Below are 26,179 nucleotides of genomic sequence, written 5' to 3' on the forward strand. Positions count from 1 at the left end.
TGGGCCAAGGAATTAGACAGTGCTCACAAGGAAATATAAAAATGATAAGAGGCAAATGGAAGGGTGATGAGCATCATCCATTAGTGACAGGAAACATGTCAATGGAAAAGCCACCCTACACCCACTTTAGAAACACTATAAAAAATATGTCCAATAATGGAACGTCATTCCGCTGTAAGAAATACTGCTCTACACCACAAGAAAGGAGGAAATGTGGGCACATCACAGTAAGTCAAAGAAATCATCAAAAAGATGGCCTTACATAAGCAGTTTCCTCCTAGATTAAAACCTTGGAGGGAAACTCCTTAAAATACTGGATGTTAAAGGGGAAGGTGGAATAACAGGAAGAAGGGTGAAACTTTCCATCTTAGTGGGAAGCCCTGAAATACAGGAACAGCTCAAGACAGCTTCAGGAAGTCCCTGAAACTGAGCAGATTCACTCGGTCCCTCTCTCCCCAAGCACATAGAAGCAGTAAAGACTACTGTGAGTTGCTCAGAAAATCCCAGCTGCCTAGAAGATACAAATCAACTGAACTGCATAAAAGAGGCTCAGACCAGCCAAGTTTGATGCTGCTGAAAGACTCCGAGAGGAGCCCCTCGCTCAGGCCTCAGGACAATAGCGGACACCCAAGAACTCACAATAGATCGAGCTTGATGTAAACCACATGAGGCTTTATTCGGGGAAAGCCAGAGCTCTGGGGATGACTCATATCCCACGCAGGGGTAGAGGAGTCGACCTCGAGGGGAAAGAGGTCCCAGTTTTTATAGGCCCTCAGGGAAGTAAGGAGAAGGGGGGGAGTAGGGGATTTCCAGATCTAAACAATGTCTATTCTCAAGAAATGGGTATAGGAGGGGTACAAGGAAAGAGTCTGGTGCAGGTGTAGCAACTCAGGATTGGCTGGGCTGTGGTTGCTGGGGAGATTTTCTGACTCTTTCTCAGCAACCAATATCACAAACACCTGGCAATGGGCGTCATCAGTGGGTACACACATGAGTTCAAGGAATGGTCAAAACATTGGCAGACACACAGGTTCAAGGAGTGGCCAGAGCATTGTGCACCTCTATTTTTCTAAATCAGTGAAGCTAGTTCTGCTAACAGTGACATCTATCTTGCCAATTTCAGGGCTTCTGTGACCTTATACATTCTGTCAGGATCTTTCACTGCCAAGAGCCATCTCTGGGTCCATGATCATATGGAGCCCAGTCTGTGTTAATGTCTGTGGCCCATGTTACCTACATAGGCCAGGTGGAGGCCATGGCGTTTGCTGTGGCCTAAAACCATGCTGATGTCCGTGATCCCAGTTGCATCGCAGGACCTTGTCTGGGTCCATGGCCCAACTGCAACCAGGAGTCCTGTTCCTGGCTGGTGCCGATGCCAGAGACCAAGCAGAAGCCCAAGACCCACACTTGCGCAGAGCACAGAGTAAATAAGCTACTTATTGGCAGTGACATCAGAGACTGCAGATGTGTTACCTCCTTCCAGCCTAGCAAGGCTGGCTGTGACCATCCACCGCTTAAGCGGAGCCACCTGCTGTGCTGCTCCTTTGATGTGCCACTACCTGCCCGAGGCCCAACCTGCCTGAGGCCAACCGGTTCTCTTCCAATTCTCTTCCAAGAATTTTCCGGAGTTAACACCGAACTGCTGCGATCTTCCCACTAGAAGGCTGTTCCCACTAGAAGGCTGACCTATCTACTTCAAAGGAACTTTGCATGGCCAGGGACGGGCCTCCCCTCTTCTTTATAAAGCGGTTTGCTGACATTAAAATTGAGCTTTGGTCAGAATCTGATTTGACTTAGCTCCGTTCTTTCTTCCGTCCGTCTAGTTCCTATCTTTCAGCTCGAGCCTGCCATCTCAGCTGTACCTGTTCCTCGCGAGCCGCTGGACGGCCCGCAACACAGATGCACATGGACATGGAAGACTTGACAACCCCGACCTCCATCCCACCTACCCCCCCAAAAAAAAACAGAAACAGCCTAAGCAGTACACCATTGAAGAGAACTCTTAAAAGCTATGACAGTCTGCTGAAGTGTCACTCTCCACAACAGATGGCTTCTGGCAGGGATGGGGGAGGAGAAGGACTCTGATCTAATTGCAGGCCACTGGGAGTTTGACCATGCGGTGAGTATGCAGATAACATAACATGGCCTTTTTTTTTCTTCAAGGGAGCTCACAAGGGCAGGGGTAGGGTTGAACAGGGAGGGACTGGGAAGCAAATGTGATAGGGGTGTAAGATGTGAACTCCCAGAAGAATCAATAAAAATATTATGTTGGGGGGAAAAGTTAAACGTGGGCTTTGCCACCAAACCTGAGTAGCATCTCTGGAGAGAAGAAGTGACTCCTGCAAATTGTCCTCTGAACTCCATCTGTGTGCCCACACACACACACACATACACACACACATACATACACACACACACACATACATACATACACACACACACATACACATACATACACACACATACATACACACACACCACACATATATACATACACATACATACACACACACACACACACACACACACACACACACATACACCCACAAAAAGGGAACCAGTTCCTGGCAGATGATCCAACAGGAATGACCCCTAAAAGCATACTACAACGTTCACTGATGAAATAAGTCAAAATACCAAGGCCAAGCATTGTATGTGAACTATCCAGACAACAGTTAAATTCATAAGAGAAGAAAGGCAGCTGAGAGAGGGGAGTGGGAGCGGTCCTCAGCAAGTACAGGGCTCATGCGGACTGGAGAAAGATGCTCAGACGAATGACAGCAGCAGGATACTGACTGTGCACTGTGAGACAGACCATTCTATGATGTTACAGAAGGAAGCTAGGAAAGAAGGGAGCTGAAATGTGTCCAGAAGTTGGGCTGAAGCCTGAAGCAAAGAAGAAAGGAAAAGGGGGAGGAGGCTAGCCGAGATCCATAACGCAAGCAAAGGTGAGCACGAGGCTGCTGAACCCACGCGCCAGGGGCCAGAGGCGGACAACGCAGCTCTCCCCACTCTCTCCTACCCGTCCGACTCCCGTGCTCACCCAACTCACCCATGCTGTCATATGAAAGCCATCTAAGATCACTTTGTCTCCTCTGTCCTTTGAGACTCTGGGCTGTGTAAGCTTTCTTTCACCTTGAGCCTTTTACCATGAGGTGCTCTGCAAACTCACAAGGCAAAGCACAGGGCCCACAAACTACGTCCCTCACCTTAGTAAAGCACAGGGCCCACAAACTACGACCCTCACCTTAGTAAAGCACAGGGCCCACAAACTACGTCCCTCACCTTAGTAAAGCACAGGGCCCACAAACTACGTCCCTCACCTTAGTAAGCTCCCGCCTCAGCTCCTCTTGCTCCTCTTCCGTCAGCGCCTCTGGAGCACTGAGCATGGTAACAGCATCCTCTCCTTCCTCGGCCACCGGCTCTGTCTTCAGCAGACCTTAGGGTCAAGGAGAAAAAAAGAGAATCATGTCAAGTGTGAATGCGAAACTAAATTCCTCTGTAGCTGCCCCACTGTCCCAACGAGAACAGCCATTGAGGTTGTAGCCGTCCTCTTTCTTTCTGTAGGTGTGCTCAAGAGAAATCAGGGAAAGATAAAAGAAAAACCAGGGATAACCAATAAAAGCCACCAACATAGCACGCTAACAAATGAACTAAAACAATTCCCTTCCCTCTGCTTCCACTCATACTTCAGCCTCAGGCTAATTACAGCAGAGCAGAAGAGTGGGGATCACCATGACCCCCTTTATACTACATTCAACACATGCCTTAATTCCAGCACTCAGACAGGCACAGGACGGTCACTAGCCAAGGCCATCTTTGGCTAAGAATAAGCTCAAGCCCAGCCTGGGTGACAGGAGATCATGTCTCAACAACACAAACCTCTAAAACACTGCACAGAAAAATCAGCAGAGAGTAGACGAAGGACTTTCAACCCTGCACACTGGCCCATACAGAAGACTGTGTACTCATTGCTCCCCGTGCAGACATCTGCATAAAGGAACCAGGGAGCAAATCAGATGCCCTAACAAAAGCTGGTTCTGCTGCTGCTTCTTCCTGCCTGGCAGCTAAAGTCGGAAAGTCATAGCTTTTATTAAGACTGCACCTCCCCGGGATACACGTGCCTGCACTCCCAGTGCCCGGGAGGCTGCGACAGGAGAGCTGGGAGTTCCAAGCCAGCCTGGGGTGACACAGTGAGGCCCTGTCTTTTTTTTTTTTTTTTTTAAACAGATTTATTTATTTATTTATTTATTTATTTATTTATTTTATGTAGGTACACTGTAGCTGTCTTCAGACACTCCAGAAGAGGGAGTCAGATCACATTACGGATGGTTGTGAGCCACCATGTGGTTGCTGGGATTTGAGCTCCGGACCTTCAGAAGAGCAGTCGGGTGCTCTTACCCACTGAGCCATCTCACCAGCCCCGAGGCCCTGTCTTAAGGAGACAGGGCCAACGACAGCACGGAGACTTCCAAACCCACTGTATTCATTCTCTGAACAGAGCCTGCTATGAAGACCACATTACTAAACAGAGTGGCCAGCACTGTCTTCAGATCCCCCTGCCCTGCCCAGCTAAAACATCAGGTAGAAAACCTAAAGAAGCCACCAAGCCCCTCAATTCTATTTTATTAAGGTTTCAGTGTCAGATATCATACATGGGGTTTATTGATTTTATGTCTGGACCTTTGGCCCCTATCTGATGGCTGTTTCTGATAGGTCATGGAGCTTTTAGAAGACAGAGCCTCAACAAAGGAAGTGTCAGGAGTGGGGTGCTTGGGGGTTCATAGCCTGACCTGCTTCTGTGCTCTTGGCTTCCCGACTACGGATGCAGTTAGGACCCGCCACCTCGTGCTAACACCAAGCCCAAGTGTTACCTCTCAACCTCTGACCTGAAGTGCATCCTTCCCGCCTCACGCTGCTTTTCTCGGGTATTTATCACCAGCAACAAGAAAACAAATACATATTTTAATCTAATTTCTAAAATCAAAGTGAATTCAAAGAATCCATTTCTTGGTCTCACTGTGTAGCCCTGGCTGTTCCGGAACTCACTACGTAGACCAGGCTGGCCTCAAACTCACAAAGACAGTCCCCGCCCCCCACCGTGCTGGGATTAAAGGCCTGTGCCAACAGCACATATGTCAAACTTTAAACAGAAATCATCAGTCCCGCTGACGTGTTTGTCCCCTGCCGCAGGCACCGAAGTGGCTCTGTGTGGGTCATCCAGCACTGACCTTCCACCTTTAACTTCACCATGCTGTTATCATAGATCTTGTTGGCATTGACTTTGACTTTTTCAAAATGTTGTGTTGACACATGATTTGATTACTGAATTTCTGGCGCCTTCTTAAACTTTACCCTAGTGACTCACCCTAGCCCGTCTACCCACCCATTCTCATCATTCCCAGGTCACAGACTTTGCTGCCAGAGAAGATCCTTCTCTGCCTGTAAGTTCTTCAGCCCACCACACTCGTGTGGCTGACTCGGTACCCTCCCAGCAGACGAGGAAGAGGGTTGGCAGGAAACGGAGACACTGCCAGACAGGTAGCCGGCACCACAATACGCGTGTACAAGAATACACGAAGCAACAAGAGCCACGTGTAGCGTGCACATTCCAGAAGCACTTGACATGGGCTTTCTTGTGTACTAACTTTTAAAGGCAATTAATAATTATCATAATCACTAGCATGACAGTACCAAAATAGTGGCCCACGCACAAGATGTGAAAGAGTTACTAATGGAGCAAGAGTAATACAAACAAGTCTATTCACAGTGCGCCAACAAGCAGAATTATTCACGGTTTCCCGAAGCGGAGCCGATACTGCAGAGACAATCGAGGGAAGCTCCGTGAGGAGGCTTCTGTCCACTAGAGAAAGCCAAAGCGCACAGCCCTGTGGCAGGGGACTCGAGGCTAGAGCTGTGGGGTACCACTCAAGGAGAGCTGCACACAGCCTGTGGAGCCAGCCCAAGAGAGGGACGCGTGCTGCAGTCAGAAGGCTGGAAGGAAGAGCCGGCCGATACCTTCTAAATCAGACAGCATTGTGGGTTTTAGAGTTTGCTTCTCCTCTGGGCTTTGGCCTTGCTCTGGTCCAGTGTTTCTTCACCACACTCTGCTCCCTCACCCCCCAACCCCACCCCCGGAATGTAATATATATTCAGTCCCCTATGCTCAAAGTATGTCATCTGCATTTTGATTTTAATTTGAGTTGGACTTTTAAACCGTTGAGACTGTGAAAGACTATGGGAACTTTTGAAGTTGGACTGAAAGCACTTTCCATATGCTATGGCTACCCGCCTGTGGGGGGCGGGAGAGGGAGGTGGCTGCTGGAGCGGGAATGGCCCCCATAGGCTCATATGTTTGAATGTTTGGCCCCATGTCTGTGGAATTATTTGGGAAAGATCAGTTAGTATGGCCTAGCTGGAGGGGGTGTGTCACTGGGGGCGAGCTTTCAGGCTTCAAAAGCCCCTTCCAAGGCCAGTATCTGTGCTGGCTGCTGCTGGCTGCTGCTGGCTGCCTACAGATGAGGATGTTAAAGCTCTCAGTTACTGCTGTAGCATCAGGTCTGACTGCTTCTGTGCTTGAACCTGTAAGCAACCCCAATTAAACGCTTCCTTTTAAGAGTTGCCTTAGTCATAGTGTCTCTTCACAGCAATAGGACAGTATCTAAGATGTCCTAGAGTCCCCACGAGGATTGCGCAAGTACTATCTGCACAGCAGAAATCTGATCCCTACTTTTAAATCCTTCAGCACTTCCTTGTTTTAGAAACTCAGTCCAGCCCGTAGGTCAGCATCCAGCCATGGGGGCAGCTCCTGCCTTTTGCCCAGCCTGTGTGTGTTCCCGGGCTCATCCTCCATCTCAGACTGCCTCGCAAACGCAGCGAGGGCCTGCAGACGCAAACCACCAAGCATGAGCACCACCACCGCAGACGCAACGCAGAGCTGAAGTCATGTGGCTTGATCCTAACAAGTGGCTCCAGATTAGGTTCATGATGACAACAGGACTCAAATCAAAGAGGAGCTACAGAACTCAAGTGCTAAACTCTGCCTTCTGTAGCAAAAGCTCTTCCATGCTTTTAAATAAACAGAACTGTGCACGCCTAAACAGGCAAGGGGATCAATGCAGTATCCAACTGCTAACGCACAAGGATCTTCAACTCCAAAAACAATCTAAGAGGGGGGCTGACAAAGGGTGGAAATACTTAATCCGAAAACATTGTAATGTTTCAGGATTTTGCGTTCTGGATTTTTAAATCAGGCTTTTTCAATCAGTAAAGTCCACACACAAATATTCCCTAATCAGAAAAATGAAAAAAATGAAAAACCTGAAATACTTGTGGCCCAAAATTTCAGACAAGGAATATTGAAATAGTTCATTAAACCATCAAGAAAGATAATGCCATACTTGGCTTCGGGACAACTGAGATGACCTGATCTAGCAAAGTCAGCCAGCTTTTCTCACTTTAACCTGCAGGGGGCAGCAAATCACTGACATTAGACTTGAAAGGAGCAGGTTGTTAATTTAAGATCCTCAGCTGGGGCAGAAAAATGTAGGCACAGAAGAACCAAATAGAAGATGCTCAAATCACAAGTGAACTATGCAGCCATCTCTTATCTCAGAGAAACTGCTAACCACAGCTGGTCGGCCAGGAGCTAGGAGGTCCAAACACAGTCATTTACACTGCAGTTCAGTAACTGTATGGGGATTTCTATCACCACTTAGACATAAGGAAAGTGGCTTGCAGAGGCTGTGCGGCCACCAGAGTCACACACCAGCGCAGGAGGCCCTCCAAGTCATTGATCTAAAAGCAACCCTGAAAAGCAGAAAGCAATACCTGGACCTCTGCAATCTGGTAACCATGGCAACGCTACAAACCCTGGAGATGAGGTCAGGAGCAGTCTTCAAGCCGACTCTTCCGTGGTCCTGAACATACATGTCTTCTATAAACTCACTAATGGACTTAGTATGGAAGGACAATCTAGTTTGGGGGAGAAAATATATTGCTTTTTCATGCAAATCACAAAAGGTAAGAAATGAGACTACTACAAACAAGCCAACAAACATTTGTTCTTTGATTTTAATATTCTTTCCTAAAATCCAATGGAAGCTATTTTAAATGACAATGTGACTATTCAGGTTTTTCCACACCAGCCACCTTGAGGGGAAATTGGCAAGAGAGTCTCTGCTTGATCAAATGTTAGTCAGGCCCCTGAACCTTCTCTCAGGCCACCTTCGTACTTCTTGGTAAAGCCCAGTCTGAGCAAACAAACATACTAAGGCAGTTAAGCAGAGCCCCCTCCTTACTATCTGAGCCCTCCAGACCTTCAGGTCCCCATGTGATAGTCCATCTTCCTGCCTAAAGCATGCTGCACTGGAATCATTTGTATTCATTATGAACATATTCCATAGAAGCAAACAAGCAAAATTAAATCAACATCTAATGAGAACAGTGATTTCTAGTAGAAAACTAAGGTCCTCCAAGGTTGCATAGTTTAAAACTTGAAAGTCTTTTTGATTCTACACACTTGTGTGCTCCATTCAGTTTGTCTTAGAGAAATACCAACATGCACGCAGGGTAGAGCGCCAGGCCTAATGCTTGGTCCATGGAAGCTTTCTGTGTCTCTGGCTGGGAGTCGGCATCAGCAGGATTGAATGCAGGTGACTAACACTGGGCATCACTACCCCACCCCTCCTGGGCTTACTGCTAAGTTTAGCTACTTCCTTACTTATCTACTCAGCAGCAGTATTGAAGCTTCCGTCTTCAGTACTAACCAGGGGGCCCCTGCTGTGCTTAGCATGGAGCCATGGCCAGGGTACAGGGCTCATCTACAGAGTCCCTCCAGCAGCAGGGTAGTCAATAGCACGGGCTGGGGAGAACACGAAAGCTACACACTGCCCAACAGCCAGCTGGAGGCGTGGATGGCAGCGGAACCACCTCAGGATGGAGGGTGGCGGTGGCTGACCACATGGCACCACTGCAGTTTTCTGTGCCTCGTCTTGAGGTACAGCTACAAGGCTAGGTCATCACTGAACAGCAGTAGCACACCACCTTCAGACAGTTTGAAATCTGGAAACTGGACTTCAGTAGCATAGACAATCCCAGGTAATTTTACAGAGGCCCCATTTAAACAAGGTTCAACAGAGACACTGTGTGGGAGAATACACAGTGTTCCTAAATGGGAGTGTGGCACTGTGGGACCAGAAGCAGTGGCTGTGGAGAGCTGTCAAAGGCTGCCGTGCCCCCGTGATCAGCTCACTGAAAAGAAGAAAACCTTGGGGCAAAATGAACTCGGAACCTGTTCGAGGTGGCCAGGAACAACGGAAGCTAAGGAAATGACCCATTTCATTTGGCAGAAGATCCAGGATAGAGCAGAACTGAGTGACATTGGGGTCACTGAGGAAGAAAGGAGACAAAGCAGGAAGGGACATGGTAACAAGAGAAGATGAGGGGTGTGGATTCGTAGCATCCGTCAGTACCTCACTCAGGGAGAAGACAGACAGACAGACAGACAGACAGACACAGACACAGACACAGACACACACACACACACACACACACACACACTGGCAAAACACATTCACTGTTCCAAACAGCTCACTGCCCTCTTCCTAGAAACCTGCCTCATTAAATCTTTAATCTTCCAAGGGGGGTGAGCCATCTTTAAGTCTCCAGTTACTTCAGAGCATCTCCTCTTCCTCCCTCCAAACACCACAGACAAAACTGATACCTGAGACCATCTATTGAAGACACACAGGCTGTCAGGCCAGGGAGACACTTACGGTGTCTGGAGAGACGTCTCCTCTACCATTAAATTCCCTCTCCACGGATAGAGCTCTCTACAAGCCTACTCTAGTTTTCATTTGTAAATGACAGATAAGTTGTTCTTTAAGATCTTGCAATCTGGGCTGGTGAGATGGCTCAGTGGGTAAGAGCACCCGACTGTTCTTCCGAAGGTCCAGAGTTCAAATCCCAGCAACCACATGGTGGCTCACAACCATCCGTAACAAGATCTGACTCCCTCTTCTGGTGTGTCTGAAGACAGCTACAGTGTATTTACATATAATAAATAAATAAATTTAAAAAAAAAAAAAAAAAAAGATCTTGCAATCTGACTCGTGAGATAGCTCAGTGGGTAAGAGCACTGACTGCTCTTCTGAAGGTCATGAGTTCAAATCCCAGCAACCACAAGGTGGCTCACAACCACACGTAATGAGATCTGACGCCCTCTTCTGATGTGTCTGAAGACAACTACAGTGTACTTGTATAATAATAAATAGATAAATGGGCTGGAGCAAGCAGGGACTGAGCTAGTGGAGTTGACCAGAGCAAGCAGTGCTGACAAAATTCAATTCCCAACAACCACATGAAGGCTCACAATCATCTGTACAGCTACAGTGTACTCACATACATAAAATAAATAAATAAATATTAAAAAATAAAATAAAATATTAAAAAAAAGATCTCACAATCATAAAAAACCCTGTAAGAGTCAGCAAGCACTGAATTCCCTGAAAGGGAAAGGTTGACTCACAAGAAATCAAAGAGTAATGCAGAGTAAGACATGAGCTCTGAGCTGGGGAGCTGCAGCTGGACTTGTCACTCTCTTCAGAGTTCCAGATTTGACAGCATTAAATACAAGATTATCTTTGTTTTCCTGCCGGTTCTGGGGATTGAACCTAGGCCCTTACGCCTGCTAGGCAAGACCTCACCACGGAGCTACAGCCCCAGCTTGGATCATCTGCACTGCACATCATTTCCAAGTCAGAGCAGAACCAAGGGTGTTAAGGGCCTGTAACTTCCTTAGTCTTCCTGGAAATTCTTAAGGGGAAGAGATTCCACACAAACAGTAGCTAGGAGAGTAACCCCACAAGCTCTCGTAGAATGGAAAGGACGGTGAAGGTCACCAACTTAATGCAGGTGGTGTTGACAGGCAAAGAATGATCCAGCAGACATGTCCCAGTGGTACATAAAAACAAACCAACAGTAAAATCCCTGACCAGAAAAGATGTGCTTGGCTGATCAGCCTGTTCTGCAAGAGCTGTCGCCAGCTTTTGTGATGGAGCAAGTAGGTAGCATGCTCTAGGCTCTGTAGATCCTCAGCACAGTACAAAGCAAAGCCCTGGTTTGGGAACTGAAAGCTTAGTGTTAGCGCCAGCTAGGCTAACAGATGAGGGCACACCAAACCTTTCCTGCATCAATACTCTCACATCTGTAAAAAACCAGGACGGGTCCTCCTGGGACAATTCCACTCAGCTGTTTGTTCAACAAACATTTGCTTTGCTTTGTTTGTATTTATTATTGTTGTGATGACGATGACGACGACGACAACCACAACAACAACAGTCTAACTATTGTAGACAAGGCTAACCTCAAAACTAGTCTACTGAGTCAGCACCCCAAGTACTGGGCCTCATGATTCTCCTGCATCAAACGCCAAGGCACATGAGTTTCATAGGTTTGTATTCCAGATACCAACACAGATCACACATCCACGTTTTCAAACTAGACTGTGAAAGCCACTTAGCAGGAGCACACTAGGAAATACCAAAGGGTAGACAGGCAAACTGCACGGTGTTTCAGCTCCCAGTCCGCCCAGCCACCGCTCACACTGCTTCAGGACATCTGCACACCAAGCTTTCACCTTTGCCCAGAGACAGCATTTGGATACAATTCAAAGGATACTTCTTGTTTAGATAAGTGTTCCTGGCATTTGTGAGTAGGATACCTTTTTGCATCAGTCCCCTTTGCCTGCACAAGCTACCTGCTTATTCAGAAAATACAATGGCCAGGTGGTAGGGATGCATGTCTTTAATCCCAGCACTTGGGAGGCAGAGACAGTGGGATCTCTGAATTCATGGCCAGCCTGATCTACAGAGTGAGTTCCAGGACATCCAAGGCTACACAGAGAAATACTGTCTTGAAAAACCGGAGGGAGGGAGAAAGGAAGGGAGGGAGAGAGGAAGGGAGGGAGAGAGAGAGAGAAGGAGGGAGAGGGAGGGAGGGAGAGAGAGAGAGAGGGAGGGAGGGAGGGAGGGAGGGTGGGAGAAAGGGAGGGAGGGTAGGAGAGAGAGAGATTGAGGGAGAGAGAGAGGAGGAGGGGGGAAGGGAGAGGGAGGGAGGGAGGAGAGAGGACGATGAAAGGGAGGGAAGAGGTACACATTGGCCAAAATCCAGATTAACTTTTAAGTAGCAGGTTCCAGGTCCCTCTTTTCAATTACAGACTTCATTAACCCCACCACCCAAAAGCACGCTCAGCCATGCTGGCTGCTGTTCTAACAGAGAGCACTGAGAAGTGGCCACACTAATAACGCAGCCGGCAAGAACTAAAGGATGCAGGGCATCTTCCCCAGTCCCTGCTGGGGACCCTGCCACTCCGCCCACTCTCAAGCCTTAATGACAGCCCCACCGTCCCCACTGTGAGCCCTGCTCTGATTCACAAGCCCACAAGTTAGAACTAGGTCATCCCCCCTCTTAAGTGCTGGGTAACGGGGAAGCCCAGAGATCCCACATGGGTCACAGGCAAGGGAAGTGTGAAAATGAGAAGAAAAATGCTTTTCCCATGCCCTGTCTCCCACAGACATTACTAACAGCTTCCAACTTCTAGAGGGCAGTGTTAGCCTGAAACTATCAACATATGTGGGTTTCTGAAAATCCAGACTATACCTCAAAGGTGGCTGCTATAACCAAGCACTGAAGCATGCTGTGTTAGCACACACCTGTGCCCTGCAAACGTCCAAACCCCCAGCAGCTTGGATCAGAGGTGCCACAGTCTGTCCTTCACTGTCTTCTAGGTTTCCCAAGCTCTACTGTTTAAAAAGAACAAAACGTAACCAATTCTCCACAGTAAGGAAATAATTAACTTCTTCTGGGAAAGCCAAGTTGCTTCCTTGACTCTGACAGAGGAGTTCATTAAGCCATCTCCTCTTCTTGGCAAGCAATAGGATCCTTCCTGCAAGCTGGGAAGGAGGCTGTCCCCACTTCTGCTGGACCCTATGTGGGGATCAATTCAGACTGTCACAGCCTGGTTTCCGCCTTGTGAACAAATCCGTGTCCCACATGGGAAGAAACAGCTGCTTCCAAAGGTGTGGTGGTTTTTCATTTTCCCTTTTGGAAACTGTGAGGTGTACATAGCTATTTGTCTACATGGCTTTTGGTCTCCCAAGGGAAAACCCAAGCCTATCTTCACCTTGATACTTGTGGTGTTATTGTAGCACACTCACCAGGCCCTTGAGTGTGGTGAACGGTTTTGAATGCCTAAGCATCCTTTACTAAGACACTGCCTAGGCAGATTTTAAAACTGTACCCACTATTTGACCCCAAGACCCTCCGTGTCATTCACCATCACCGCACATCCACAGACCTCTAAGGAGCATAGAAACAGACGGTGCCAACTTTAAAATTCATTGTCCCACTCTAAACAGTTAACAACCAAAAATAACTTCCCATGTTGAAGAACACAGCAGAGGGAACTCACTACACAAATAGTTACCAACGTTCTGTGTAGGTGAACCAGGCGGCGAGGTGTTCCCGCTTGGAGAGAGGTAGAGGTAGTTCTTGTTCACTCCAGAATCAAAATCAAAGGGGGATTGGTAATCATCAGCCAACTCCATATCTCTGCACTCCATGCTAGCTGAAGGCAGCGAGCAAGGCGAGCATGGCGCTGCGGCAGCCTGGGAGCCCCGGGCTGAGGGAGATCCGGCTGACCTGTGCAGCCCAGGTGAGAAGAGGAACCGGGCTTAAAGCCCCGCCCAGCTCCGGCCCAGAGGAACCGGGCTTAAAGCCCCGCCCAGCTCCGGCCCAGAGGAACCGGGCTTAAAGCCCCGCCCAGCTCCGGCCCCGGCGTGGCTCCGGCTCCCACGAGCAGGTCTGTAGTGACTCCTCCCTTAGGAGGGCCCTAGTCACCACCTGTCGCTAATTCACTGAACAAAGAATAACCGGGGCAGAGGGAGTGGCCTTCCCTCTGTACACAAAGGAGGCCCCCCACTCTGGAGCCCCATTCAGTTGTACAAACACTAGACACTAGCAGGAATATTGTTTAAAATACAACTTTTTTAGACCGGTCATCTGACCACATCGTCGGCGGGGCAGACTTAATCTTCTAGGACAAGAGAGGATTATCTGTCAGTAATCTCCCCGAAAATGCCATCTGGGTGATACTTTTCTTGCACCCTATATTATACAGGATTCTGAGAGCTTGGCATCCCGTGTTTAGCAAGCAGCCTTTTAAGCAGAACCTAATACAAAAATAAAGCTAGACCCATCATCCTTTTTTTTTTTTCTAAAGCAGAATCTGAATAACTGTCAAACAATTTTAAACTGACTCTTTGGAAGAATGAGGTTTTCATAGGAAGTAGCTGGAAGGTGCAGGCAGCTCCCACCGCTTCCGGGGTGGGGGGTGGGGGGGCTGAAACTCCCACAGCTGGGGGCAGGGGGTGTTTCAGCTCCTTTGTTTAAGCAAAGTCAGGCATGCCCTCAGGGCTCTACAAAGAACTTGTTTCTTTGGCACACCCTCCAGGCAGAAAGGGAGCTGGCTGGTAAAACTTTACAATCACCAAGTCCACTTCCTCCATCCCAGGCCTCCAGAGACCCTGCTCATGCTCTCTCCATGGCTATTGCTGTGACCCAACAGCGCTTGCAGGCCCTTGGTGGAACTAAGTTAAAAGGAGGAAATAGGTCAAGCCAGGCATGGTGGCTCATGCCATAATCACATTACTCAGAAACCTGAGACAGGGGGATTGCCATGAAGCTAGCTGGGACTTCAATGAGAGACCCCATCTCAAAAACACAAAAACAATACATAATCTCTGGAATCTATTTATAGTCTCTGAAATGTAAGGCCTGAGCTTTCTATTGTGTTGTTTGTGTGGGCTCGAGTTCATGTCAGTAGGAGTCAGAACAGGTTGACAGAATCCCCTAGGACCAACACGCAGTTATGACGCACTATATGAAGTCAGGGAACTGAACCTGGGTCCTCTGTAAGAGCAGTAAACAATCTTAACCCAGGGCCATCTCTCCAGCCCCCAAAAGCAAACCATTTTAATGATGAGCAGAAATTCCAGTGTATGACTAGTCTTCAAAATCTCTAAGATGATCCATATTCATCTCAATTTATGACTGATTCTCGTTTCTGTTCTTTTTAGGTAGTCGTGTGTACTCTAGGGAATGCCTTTGTCTAATTTAAACTTTTTGAGAATTTATTTTTAACAAAAATATTTATAGTTTCCTCCTTAAAGACAACAAGATTTTGGCAGTTACGAATGCTTGCTGTTTAATTGAAACCATGAATTGTCACAAAGAGGTGCAATGGCTCATCCTTGAAATCCCAGACCCAAAGAGGCTGAGGCAGGAGGACTACTACAGCTTGGGCTATGTAGTGAAGCCCTGCACAGAAAGGACAATAATTCTGTTTTCTTTCAAACGTCAGGTTTTCTACAGTCCACTACGTCATTCCCTCTGACAGGGCCCAGTCAGAGTTAGTGGGAAGGTCTGTCCACTGCTGTTCTAGCCTCCTTCCTATGGAAAGGTCACCTAGCTCTGCCACAGACACACTACAGCCTCTGGTGACATCCACCCTGCATCCTGTACCCAACCTGCTGTACTGTATTTTCTCTAGCTGAGGCCATGCACCATCCTTCAAGACCATCACCTCTTCTCAGAAGTCTTTCTAGTTCCCATCTCCCATCTCTCCCCCACCCACGGCACTCACCTGTGAAGAACTCTCTGCCAGCCAGACCTCATGGCTACATTTCTGCCGGCCTTATCTGAATATGGGACTTATAATCAGTGGAGAATAAAAACAGCCTTATTTTTAAATATGAGGGCTAAGAATCTAAGTAACTGTCTTAAAGTCTGACCTGCTAAAGCCCCTTTTAGGTCAGCGCCACGAGTCCCAGCTCTGGAGAACAGCTCCCCTCCCTATCTTCGGGCAGACCCAGATCAGACATTCCAGCCCTGAGAATGGCGAACACAGTCAAGCAGCCCCAGAAAGGGCAAGGGTGGGTTCCTGGAATGGTGGGTTTGTGGTCTGGATAACAGAGAGTGGGGCTGAAAATAAAAATAAAAGACTAGGAATGTAGCTTGGGACTCGACCAATAAAAGAGCCAGAATGATAATAAGCCTTTACATGTACTGTGTGCTTTTATAAGGAACAAACTCAAGGATGCTGAAGTAGACAAAGAGAGCATCAAACATTAGAAGACGTGAGGCTGAGCAGAAAGCACCTGCCTGCCAGGTGTGTAGTCCTGACAGCCGGATGGAAATGACAGACAGGACTGCTGTACAGGCCACTCTGTGCCGTGTGCACAGTGCAGTGGTGCACACAGACAACCGGAAAGGATGCTCAGAAAGCCCTGGGCCCAGCCAAGCAAGCATCAGGGGAGCCTCGGGGCCACAGCAGGCCTTTCCATTCCCTGAATGGCTACTGTACTGGCTGGCTGTGTGTCAACTTGACACAGCTGGGGATATCACAGAGAAAGGAGCTTCAGTTGAGGAGATGCCTCCATGAGATCCAACTGTAAGTCATTTTCTCAATTAGTGATCAAGGCAGAAAGGCCCCTTGTGGGTGGGACCATCTCTGGGCTGGTAATCTTGGTTCTATCAGAGAGCAGGCTGAGCAAGCCAGGGGAAGCAAGCCAGTAAAGAACATCTCTCCATGGCCTCTGCATCAGCTCCTGCTTCCTGACCTGCTTGAGTCCTGACTTCCTTGGTGATTTTGAACAGCAGTATGGAAGTGTAAGCCGAATAAACCCTTTCCTCCCCAACTTGCTTCTTGGTCATGATGTTTGTGCAGGAATAGAAACCCTAAGAAAGCTACCTAGCCCAAGGAAGAGCTGGCCCTGCGCAAAAGGTATTTCCACAGGGCTGTCTGGAAAATACTTCAAAATTGGCATTATTTTCACCCAAATCTCCCAGTTTTGACCTCACATGGATTCTAGTCAGTAGTACATGGAGAGCTGTCCTCTGCCACACCCTTCTGCGACCTGCCAGGAGTGCTCTTGAGGCCCCAGGGTGGCCATCTTCCGCCTTGTCTGTGTCTTTTCCTTGAAGAATTCCTGACCACTTAGATCATTAGCTCTGAAAAAAGACCACCTGAGTCCCCACTTGATCTCCTGTTTCAGATGTGGCCCAGAGATACTGAGTTGTTCAGGTGTGCCTAAGGGTAGCTAGCTGACCGGAAGAGCCTCAATCAGTACCATCCCTAACACACTTACTGAGCAGCAGAAGACAGGGACCTTCTCTGGAGCCGAAGCTGTTAGACACTGATGAGAGGGGCCAGGGCGTCTTCCCACCACGTGCCAAGAGGGAGAGCCCAGTGACCCGACTGGGAAAGAAAGGAACGGTACCACACAATGCGAGCCCTGCGTGTACAGTGATCCCAACGAGTATGCTCCTCTTGGGGCTGGAGCCAGTGTCAAGGGCTCTGGGTACTCACTGCCTCTTTTCTCACTATCATACAACTGACACTGGTTTCCAACCAACTTGATTTTCCAAAGTTTTAGTGTTGGTTGGTTTTGGGGTGCTATGGATCAAACCCACAGGCTTGCACACCCTATCACCGAGCTGTGTCACCAGCCCTTGGTTGATTGTTGTTGTTGTTGTTGTTGTTGTTGTTGTTGTGAGACAAGGTTTCACCATCTTGCACAGGCTGGCCTCTAACACAGAGCATCCTACCAGGGCCTCCTGAGGGCCTGGATTGCTGCCTGCACCACCTCAGCTTGTCCGATGTTTTCTCAGACTTGATTTTCCTCTATAGATTTACCTCTCTACTTTACCTATCTTTTCTCTATATTTTATACTTATCTGACTCATTTACCAGTTTGTCGTAATCTACACGCTATTACAAACAGTATACTTAAGAAGATGCTCATTTTAGACCATACCTGAGAAACAACACAACTGCCTTCTGAGTGGATGGCTTAAATGCTAAAAGGAACAGGTGTGTGCAGCAGAACACACACAGATAGTAACATGGCACTGGGAAAAATACATATTTACCACGGAACATAACTTTTTAGTTTTTACATTCTGTGAATTTGTGTAAGAGTTTCACTGCGTATATATCTGTGAACATATGCATTTCTGGTGCCCGAAGAGGTGTTGAGCCTCCATGGGAGTGCTGGGAACAAAACCTGGGGCCTTTACAGAAACAGCTGCTCTTAACCACTGAGCAAACTCTCCAGCCCCAAGAAAATACTCTTGATATATTTGTAATCAAACAATTTCCTTAAAGATGTACTTCTTCTTATGTCATATGTATCAGTGTTTTGCCTGCATGCATGTCTGTGCACCACATGCATGCCTGGTGTCCACAGAGGCCAGACGAGGGCACTGGATTCCCTGAACTGGAGTTGTAGAGGGTGGTGGCCCAGGGTTCACCGGAAGAGCAGTCATTGCTCTTCCCTCTGAGCCATCTTTCCGGTCCTGACAAACCTGTTTTAGGAAGCCAGCCACCAAAAGAACAACCTCAGACACTCGCTCATGCAGAGCAGCACCTGAAGAGGGCGCCCAAGGACAGTGCAGAAATCTACGAGGAGTAGGGAGTGAGGCGTGTGCTAAGGGCCTGAAACCTTAAGTTTCCCAAGCAGAAAGGCAAGTAGGGCAAAGAATTATAAAGAAAATCCAGTTTCTGTCTCCCTGCTTGTGCACAGCCTAGTGGGTCGGAATAGTCCCTCTATATGTGAGCCACGTATGTCCAAAGTTAGGACCTTTTATGGCAGGCCCCTGAAAGGTACCTCAAGGTGAGAGTACAGGGCTGCCCAGAAGGAAACCAATGCCAGAGACATTCATTTAATTCTGCCCTTAGAGAGCTCAGGGCAGCATTCTTCAAAGAAACCATCAACCTTGCCAAAGCTAGGTAGAGACTATAACAATGATCTGTATTATAGAAGACCAAACAGTGCTAACTAAATATTACACTTAATCATAGAATTTGTCCTATAATGAAGGAAGAAAACACCACATCTTTGACCAGGTATGGCAGCACCAGCCTGAGAGCGATGCTTTCATTCTGGAGGCAGAGACAGAAGGACCATGATTCCATAGCAGCCCGGGATACAGAGTTCAAAGTCAACCTGAAGTTCACACTGAGAGTCAGTCTCAAAACAAGTGCTGGGGATGTAGCTCAGTGGTGTGATACTTGCCAACTGCATAAGTTTCTGAGTTTGATATGCAGCACCACAAAAGACAAATAGACAGGCAGGCAGGCAGGCAGGCAGGCAGACAGACAGACAGATCTAAAATTGGAAGTGCCCACAGACTACTGTTGTCTGAGAGAACAGCTGCCCCCACAACCCCTGGAGAAATACTGAAGTCTTGAGAGATCTGGCGCCTAGCATATGCAACTTCCTTTCAGATGACTTCGGAAAATAAGAGTACTGTGTGTGTGCACATACCCATACACAATGAGGAAGCAGCCAGAGTCAACTTCAACTAGTAGCTGATGAGCCATCTGAGAGGAGGCCTTGACTTCCCAGGCCTTTGTCACTTGGCTAGGGAACACACTGTGGGCACACTGGGTCCTAGGTAATGTCGTGTCTGTGTGAACATCAGAGTGCACTAAATCTCACTTACAGATGCGTGGACCCATTGTTATATTAGGGACCTAGAGGGAAAGAGTTTTGGCTCACAGATTTGGTGAACTCTCTCATCGTGCAGGCTGCCCAGCTTACAGCTGAAAGCCAGGAAGGAGAGAGAGAGAGAGAGAGAGAGAGAGAGAGAGAGAGAGAGAGAGAGAGAGAGCGCTGGGGTCCCATGATTCCCTTGAAAGGAACACTCTCCATGACCTGGTGTCTCCGTGCGGTATTCAACGCAAGAAACCTTGGGGACACTCCAGAGCTGAAACGCTTCTGTTGTTAGCTGGCACACTATCTGGCCTGCGTCTCACCAGCACCTTCTACACAGATACGCTTGGACTTACGGGACTGTGTAGCCAAAGGAGTTTGGCTATGGCGTGTGTTTGTTCTCCTCCGACAATGATGATTCACAAACTGCTATGTAAACATCTACCTGCCTACCTTCCTGTAACTATTTCTGAGTCTTGAATTATAAAAGTACAAAGTGCCTAGAAAAAAGGGGTGAGAGCTAGTCTAAGCTGTTAGTGGTGTGAGCTAGTCTAAGCTGTTAGTGGTGTATCGAGAGCACCGTGGTCTGATGGGGAGATTATCAGGAGATAAAGAGATTGCCGAGCTGAAAGTTGCCAATTGGCTGACTTCAAAGAGTGCTCAGCAGAAATCCAAAACCTCCAACTGGCAGGCTTGAGAGGAGACATAACTGTCATTAGGAAAAACTTCCATGCCACTTACAAAGCTATTCCCGGCCCCTGGCGCCCTGGACGAAGCCGCCCTCCCTGAGAAGTGGAGTTTCTCAGGATAGTGGGCACTTACTGAAAATTAATGTCGACCACAAACTCCAGTCACCAGCAAGCTGAGGCACAGCAAACTGCCCCCAAAATGAGGGAGCACTGCAGAAAACAGAACTCTGCGGGCTGGATCCAGAGGTCAGCCATTGAGAAAATCCACAGCACAGCCTGGAGGCGCAGGGAGCAGTTCCTGTAAGCTCAGACTCTGCAGGTAAAGGCAGGAGGGCCAGGAGCTCTCAACACCACCACGAGCTTGGGACCCACCCGAGTCACTCACACCGTCTCAAAACAAAGAAACTAACTGCCATTTTCCTCTTGAATTTTATTTTTAAAAGTTTTATTTCTTATAGCATGTCTCTCTGGTAGAGAAATGCCTTACCCAACTCCACATTACACACCCTTTCCCTCTTAAAACAAGAGCGGACTACCAGAGCCACAGCGACAATTACCTTCAAGCCAATGGCTAGCAAGTACAAGGCCTGACATCGTGAAAGTATCTAACTACCATACCTGCATTAATTACTGTGAAGACATTGATGGCTTCCTCTCAACTATTTCTCTAATAGTATATATGAGGTAGGCCTGATTTATTACGAAGTCTCTCTTAGCATTAGAGAAAAGACCACAAAGGCTTGGGGAAGGAGGCACCATCATAGAAAAATGCTTCCCAGGGCCAGCGAGGGGGCTCAGCAGGTCAAACGCCTGCCTTGAAAACTTGATGACCTGTACCTGAGCCCCAGAACCCACATAAAGAGAGTAATTCCTGAAAGCTGTCCCCTGACCTCCACAGGCACGCGCGTGTTTGCATGTGCACGTGTGCGCACACACACACACACACACACACACACACACACACACACCTCCAGGCACGCACTGTAAGAAGAATTTTTTAAAAAAGATAATCACTTTCCCAAAAAAAGTATCAAGAGCTTGGCAGCCATATCATCCATCAAAGACAATACTTTGTATGGCAAAGAACCAGACCAATACGCCTCTTATTCTTATGTACACAGCCAGACTACATTGCTTGTTCCCTTGCAGCTAGATATGGCTATGTGCCTACACAGCTAGACTACATTACCCAGTATCCCCTGAAGAGCCACATGACTACACAGCTTAAACTACACTACCCAGTATCCCCTGAAGCTAGATGTGGCCATGTGTCTACACAGCAAAACTACATTACCCAGCTTCCCCTGCAGCTACCAGGGTAGTAGGTTCTAGCCTAAAGAAAAAGAATTGTTCATAGGTACTGAGCTTTTGGAGAGTATTGCTATAGCAAGATATAACATAAGCCTACTAACACACATATAGATTTTCAGGTAGATTTTGTAAATTTCTTTTCTTACCCCCAGATGAACATCATGGTGTTGGCTGCCCAAAAACAAAAACACAAATGGCACTGAATCAGAGCAGCATAGCTGGAATTGAGAGCACTGGGCTCCACACACGGCATCCCAGGCACAGTGGCGCACACCTTTAACCACAGCACTTAGGAATCAGAAGCAGGAGGAGCTCTTGGAGTTTGAGAGCCCAGCCTGCTCTACATAATGAGTTCCCGAACAGTCAGGGCTATGTTGGAAGACCCTCTCTATGGAGGAAGGAAGGGATGGGGGGAAGGACAAAGGGAGGAGGAGGGAGAGGAGGGAGGGAGGAAGAGTGGGAGAGAAGGAGAGGAAGGATATGACTGGAGAAAGTCATTCCCATCATCAGACAGAACAGTACAGGTCATCAAGTCTGGGGTGAGGCAGAGCTGGTCAGGATGTCGCAGGGAAGGAAGGCAGTTGTCACCCAAACAGACACTGTGAACAGAAAGGGTACAACACCTGTTTCCACCCTGCAATCATCATAGCTTACTAAAGCTATGGTCACCCTCAACTGCACAGAGCTGTCTTCCAGCAGATGACAGAATAATATAATAATAATGAGCAGACAACGGAACATTAGAGAGAACAGGGCCACCCAACAAATCATGGACAGATGTATGAAGGAACTGTAAACAGGCATTACTAAGTGACAGAAGTCAGTCGTGCCACAACAGCTCAACATTCCGCAACAAGCAAAACTATGGCGACCAAGACAGGCTGTGGTGGCGCACGCCTTTAATCCCAGCGCTTAGGAGGCAGAGGCAGGCGGATTTCTGAGTTCAAGGCCAGCTTGGTCTACAGAGTGAGTTCCAGGACAGCCAGGGCTACATAGAGAAACCCTGTCTCGAGGAAGGAAAAAAAAAATCAGTCTTGACCACCTGGCTGCCAGGGATCAGGAGACTGGAATATAAGTAAGTGGGGGACAGGAGTTTTAAGATTGTACAATTATTTTTGCAGGATCCGTACCGGTAGTATTGAGTGTGAATGGGAAGTGTCCCCTACAGGCTCCTGTGGTTGACAACTTGAATTGGTGGAACCTGAAGCAACTACCCCAACTGTTGCCTTCCCATGCCGCCCTGCACTGTGTGTCTGCATTGTATCTCCTCCAAAAGCTTCACCGAGTGGATCTGGGACACCACAGCTTTCTACAGAACAGCTTTCTAGTCAGACCAGGCCGTCCTTTCAGAAAGTCTTGTCGAGTACACCATTTTAATCGCCTATAAGTAGAGGTGCCGCCACCCTTCATCCATCCATGCACCAAAGCTAGGCTTGACAGGGAAAGTTCACCAACCCAAGTCTATCTGAGCTCTTCAGTGGAGACACAAAAGGCCCATGCCTCCTGAGGAGAAGGGAAGCCAAGGTGACATGGTGAGCTCAACAAGCAGAGGCCTCAAGGTCTCCATGACCTGAGGAGGTCAGAGCAGCAGGAGGCATGAGGGAAGGACTTAGCTATAGGGTGTCAAGGTGGAGAAGAAGAAACATTGTTGCTGAGAAGACAAACACTTCATTGGCTGGCTGGCTGGCTGATTTGTTTTGTTTTGTTGATTGGTTGGTTAGTTAATGGGTTGGCTGGTTGCTGGTTTGGTTGGGTTTGGTTGGGTTGGGTTGGGTTATCCAAGACAACGCAGATAGCGTAACAAGCTCCCTGCAGAGCACAGAGCACTGATCAAGTCCTGCATGGCTACTTTTTCTCCAAAACATGGCCTTTCCTGCTTTTACCATTTTCTAAGAAGTCGGCAGAACCCAACCTGAGGGAAACCACACATAATGTTTTCTTGTGTTCAAGAGCCTATCTGACAGCAGCAAAGAATGCAGCTGACAGCCAGCTTGGCCCCGAGGCCAGCCCAGAGGCCAGACACACGTGGCAGACTGCTCACATCAAGAAATGAAAACTGCTATACAGTGAACTTTTGACAACAGTGTCAAAAGAAACTGAAAGCATTACTTAAAATAACAGTTGAGTGTGTTGACTTTATGTCACAAGCTAAAGGAACCTGAGAGGAAGGAGCCTCAATTAGGAAAATGCCTCCATAAGATGAGCTGTAGGCACGCCTGTAAGGCATTTTCTTAATTAATGATTGATGGGGGAGGGCCCAGTCATTATGGGTAGTGCCACCCTAGCTGGTGGTTCGAGTTCTCTAAGATAGCAAGCTGAGGCTGGGAGGTAAATTATATAGGAATAATGTGCACAAAATCACATCAGTTACATGACTGGAAAAAATAACGGATTTCTATGTGCCCCATATAAGTTCAAGATGCAGTGAGGGCAGGGGTATGGCTCCGTGACCACAGTGCTTGCCTAAAGTGCACAAGGCCCTGGGTCCTTTCTCCAGCACCACGTGAACCAGGAATGATGCTGCATGCTCTAATTCCAGCACTCAGAAAGCAGAGGCAGGGGGATCCAATTATCAAGACCACCCTCAGCTACATAGTGAGCTTGAGGCCAACCTGGGCTACAAAGGTACTTGTTCAAACTAGCAAAGTACAAAGCAGGGGTCATGACCACTTTCTACGTGAACTCCTGAGATGATGACATTGAATCTCCTTTCCAGATGTGTCTACCCAAAACTTCTAAGAGCCAGCATGGGACCATGCCTATAATACCAGCACTCTGGAAGAAGAGGCAGAGGCAGGAAGATCAGGAGCTAAAGTTTATCCCCCAAATATACAGGATGCTCAACATCAAGAACAGCCTGAACTACAAGAGAAAAAATTGAACCCAAGCCCCCAAAGAGAAGTGAACATCACACTCTCAGAGCTAGAAGCCAGCACCTCCTTGGCTGCCCTGATCAAGGCCTGGTTCTATCTTTCTGTCTCCTCTCATTCCTTGGCTATCACCTTACTGCAAACCTGTCACTGTGAAAATTGAAGAACTTCTTGCTCTCCACACCATCCTCTCTCTCACATCCTCCAAATGCATCCATCTCCTAAGCTTAAGCCCCAACAAAATCGCTTCCTGATGCAAATGGCCAGGGCAATCTGGGTCATAAAATACTATTGTAGCCAACATTCAACTACAAGGCTTGCATCTGGCCTGCACCAGACTCACTGGGAGTCCCTCCCCCTGGAGGCTCCCCGGTTCTCTGGTGTACTTTGTCCCTGCCAAACCACCACTACCACCACCACGCCCTGCAGCCCGTCTCAACTATTTACGCATTATTTTAACTACTTACTTGCTACGGTCTGACTTTGTCTTCCAAAACTCATGTGTTGGAAACGATCTGCAGTCCAACAGTGCTTGGAAGGTGGGGCCTGCGAAGGCGTTATCAGCTTGTGAGAGAGCTGCTGCATGAACGCACTGCTCTTACCACTAGAGTCGGCATAAGGCTACCAGAGGGGATGCACGCCTCTGAGAGCGTGTGGTCCTCTCCTGCCCTGCCCCCTTCCAACATGGAATAATACAGCACCAAGCTCCTAGACACAGGCTGGCACCTTCTTAGACTTCCCAGCCGCCTCACAATTACATACTCTCAAAGATGCTGTCAGTACATCAGAAAATGGACCACAGTATCTTTTCACACACACTAACCTGTGTACAACAAATGCCAGCCATGCCTTGGACAAAGAGCTGAAGGAGGGACGGGAGACTGTCATAGTAACATTTAAGATCATGCTTTGTTTCTTAGTAACAGCCTTACTCCGGCATAATTCCAATTCCATGATATTAACTCTTTATAATGAACAGTTTGCCATTTATGGTAGCTTAGCTCTGTAGCCCCATGAAGATGAGGCAGGGGGACTGCTGCCAGTTTGAGGAGTAGAGTTTATAAGCAGTACAGTTCAGAGGTTTCTGATAGCTTCAGAGCTGCTCAGCTGCTAACCACCACAATCTAACTCTAGGAACACTTCAGTCGCCTGAGGAGAAACCGGTACTCACTTGCGTTCTAAGACAATGTTTCAATAAAAGGATCTTTTTTTCTGAGTTTCCAATTAGCACGCTTTTACAACTTTGAAAACTACACACTGGCTATGCTATCTAAAAGCTGCCCAGTATGTGATGTAGACTCACATAGTTAACAATTATCCACTGTAGAGCAGATGCCACTTAAAGGGCAGAGGCAAACCTTTCTCTGGATAGAAACCTCAGCCTTAAGTCTACTAATGGAACAAAGGACGGGAGCAGAGCAGCCCCAGCTTCTGGGCACTCAGGGAATTGCACGAGGGCTGAGCAGAAACCCAGGGGTGAACGCTGTCTCGGGGCACTCAGGTAAAAAGAAAGCTGGGTGTGGCGGTTTGTCCCCTGCAACCCCAGAGGAGGAAAGAGGCAGATCCCTGGGTTCAGCCCTCAGCCTGTTCCACAAGCTCCCTACCCAGTGAGAGACTGTCGCAAAAGTCAAGGTGGGGCTGAAGAGGTGGCTCAGCAGCTGAGAGGACTGACGGTTCTTCCAGAGGAACTGGGCTCACTTCCTGGAACCCACACGGTGGACTACAACCTTCTTTCTATAATTCTACCTCCAGA

At 47.9% G+C, this 26,179-nt stretch overlaps 1 protein-coding gene across 19 annotated transcripts in view; it reads right to left on the minus strand.

Moving 5' to 3' along the window:
• Tpd52 (tumor protein D52) overlaps window positions 1-26,179 on the minus strand; it is a 78,864-nt gene that overhangs the window by 23,831 nt on the left and 28,854 nt on the right. For 12 of the 19 annotated variants that reach the window (NM_009412.3, NM_001025263.2, NM_001025264.2 and 9 more), the window contains one exon: window positions 3,324-3,439. In NM_009412.3, the coding sequence (NP_033438.1) occupies window positions 3,324-3,439 (116 nt within the window). Of the gene's footprint in view, window positions 1-3,323; window positions 3,440-13,471; window positions 13,998-26,179 lie in introns of those variants that run through there. The other 7 variants (NM_001025262.2, NM_001025261.2, XM_006530067.4 and 4 more) reach the window with 6 other exon arrangements.

The sequence above is a fragment of the Mus musculus genome, chromosome 3 (genome assembly GCF_000001635.26).
Source record: "Mus musculus strain C57BL/6J chromosome 3, GRCm38.p6 C57BL/6J".
In the NCBI taxonomy this organism is placed as follows: domain Eukaryota; kingdom Metazoa; phylum Chordata; class Mammalia; order Rodentia; family Muridae; genus Mus; species Mus musculus.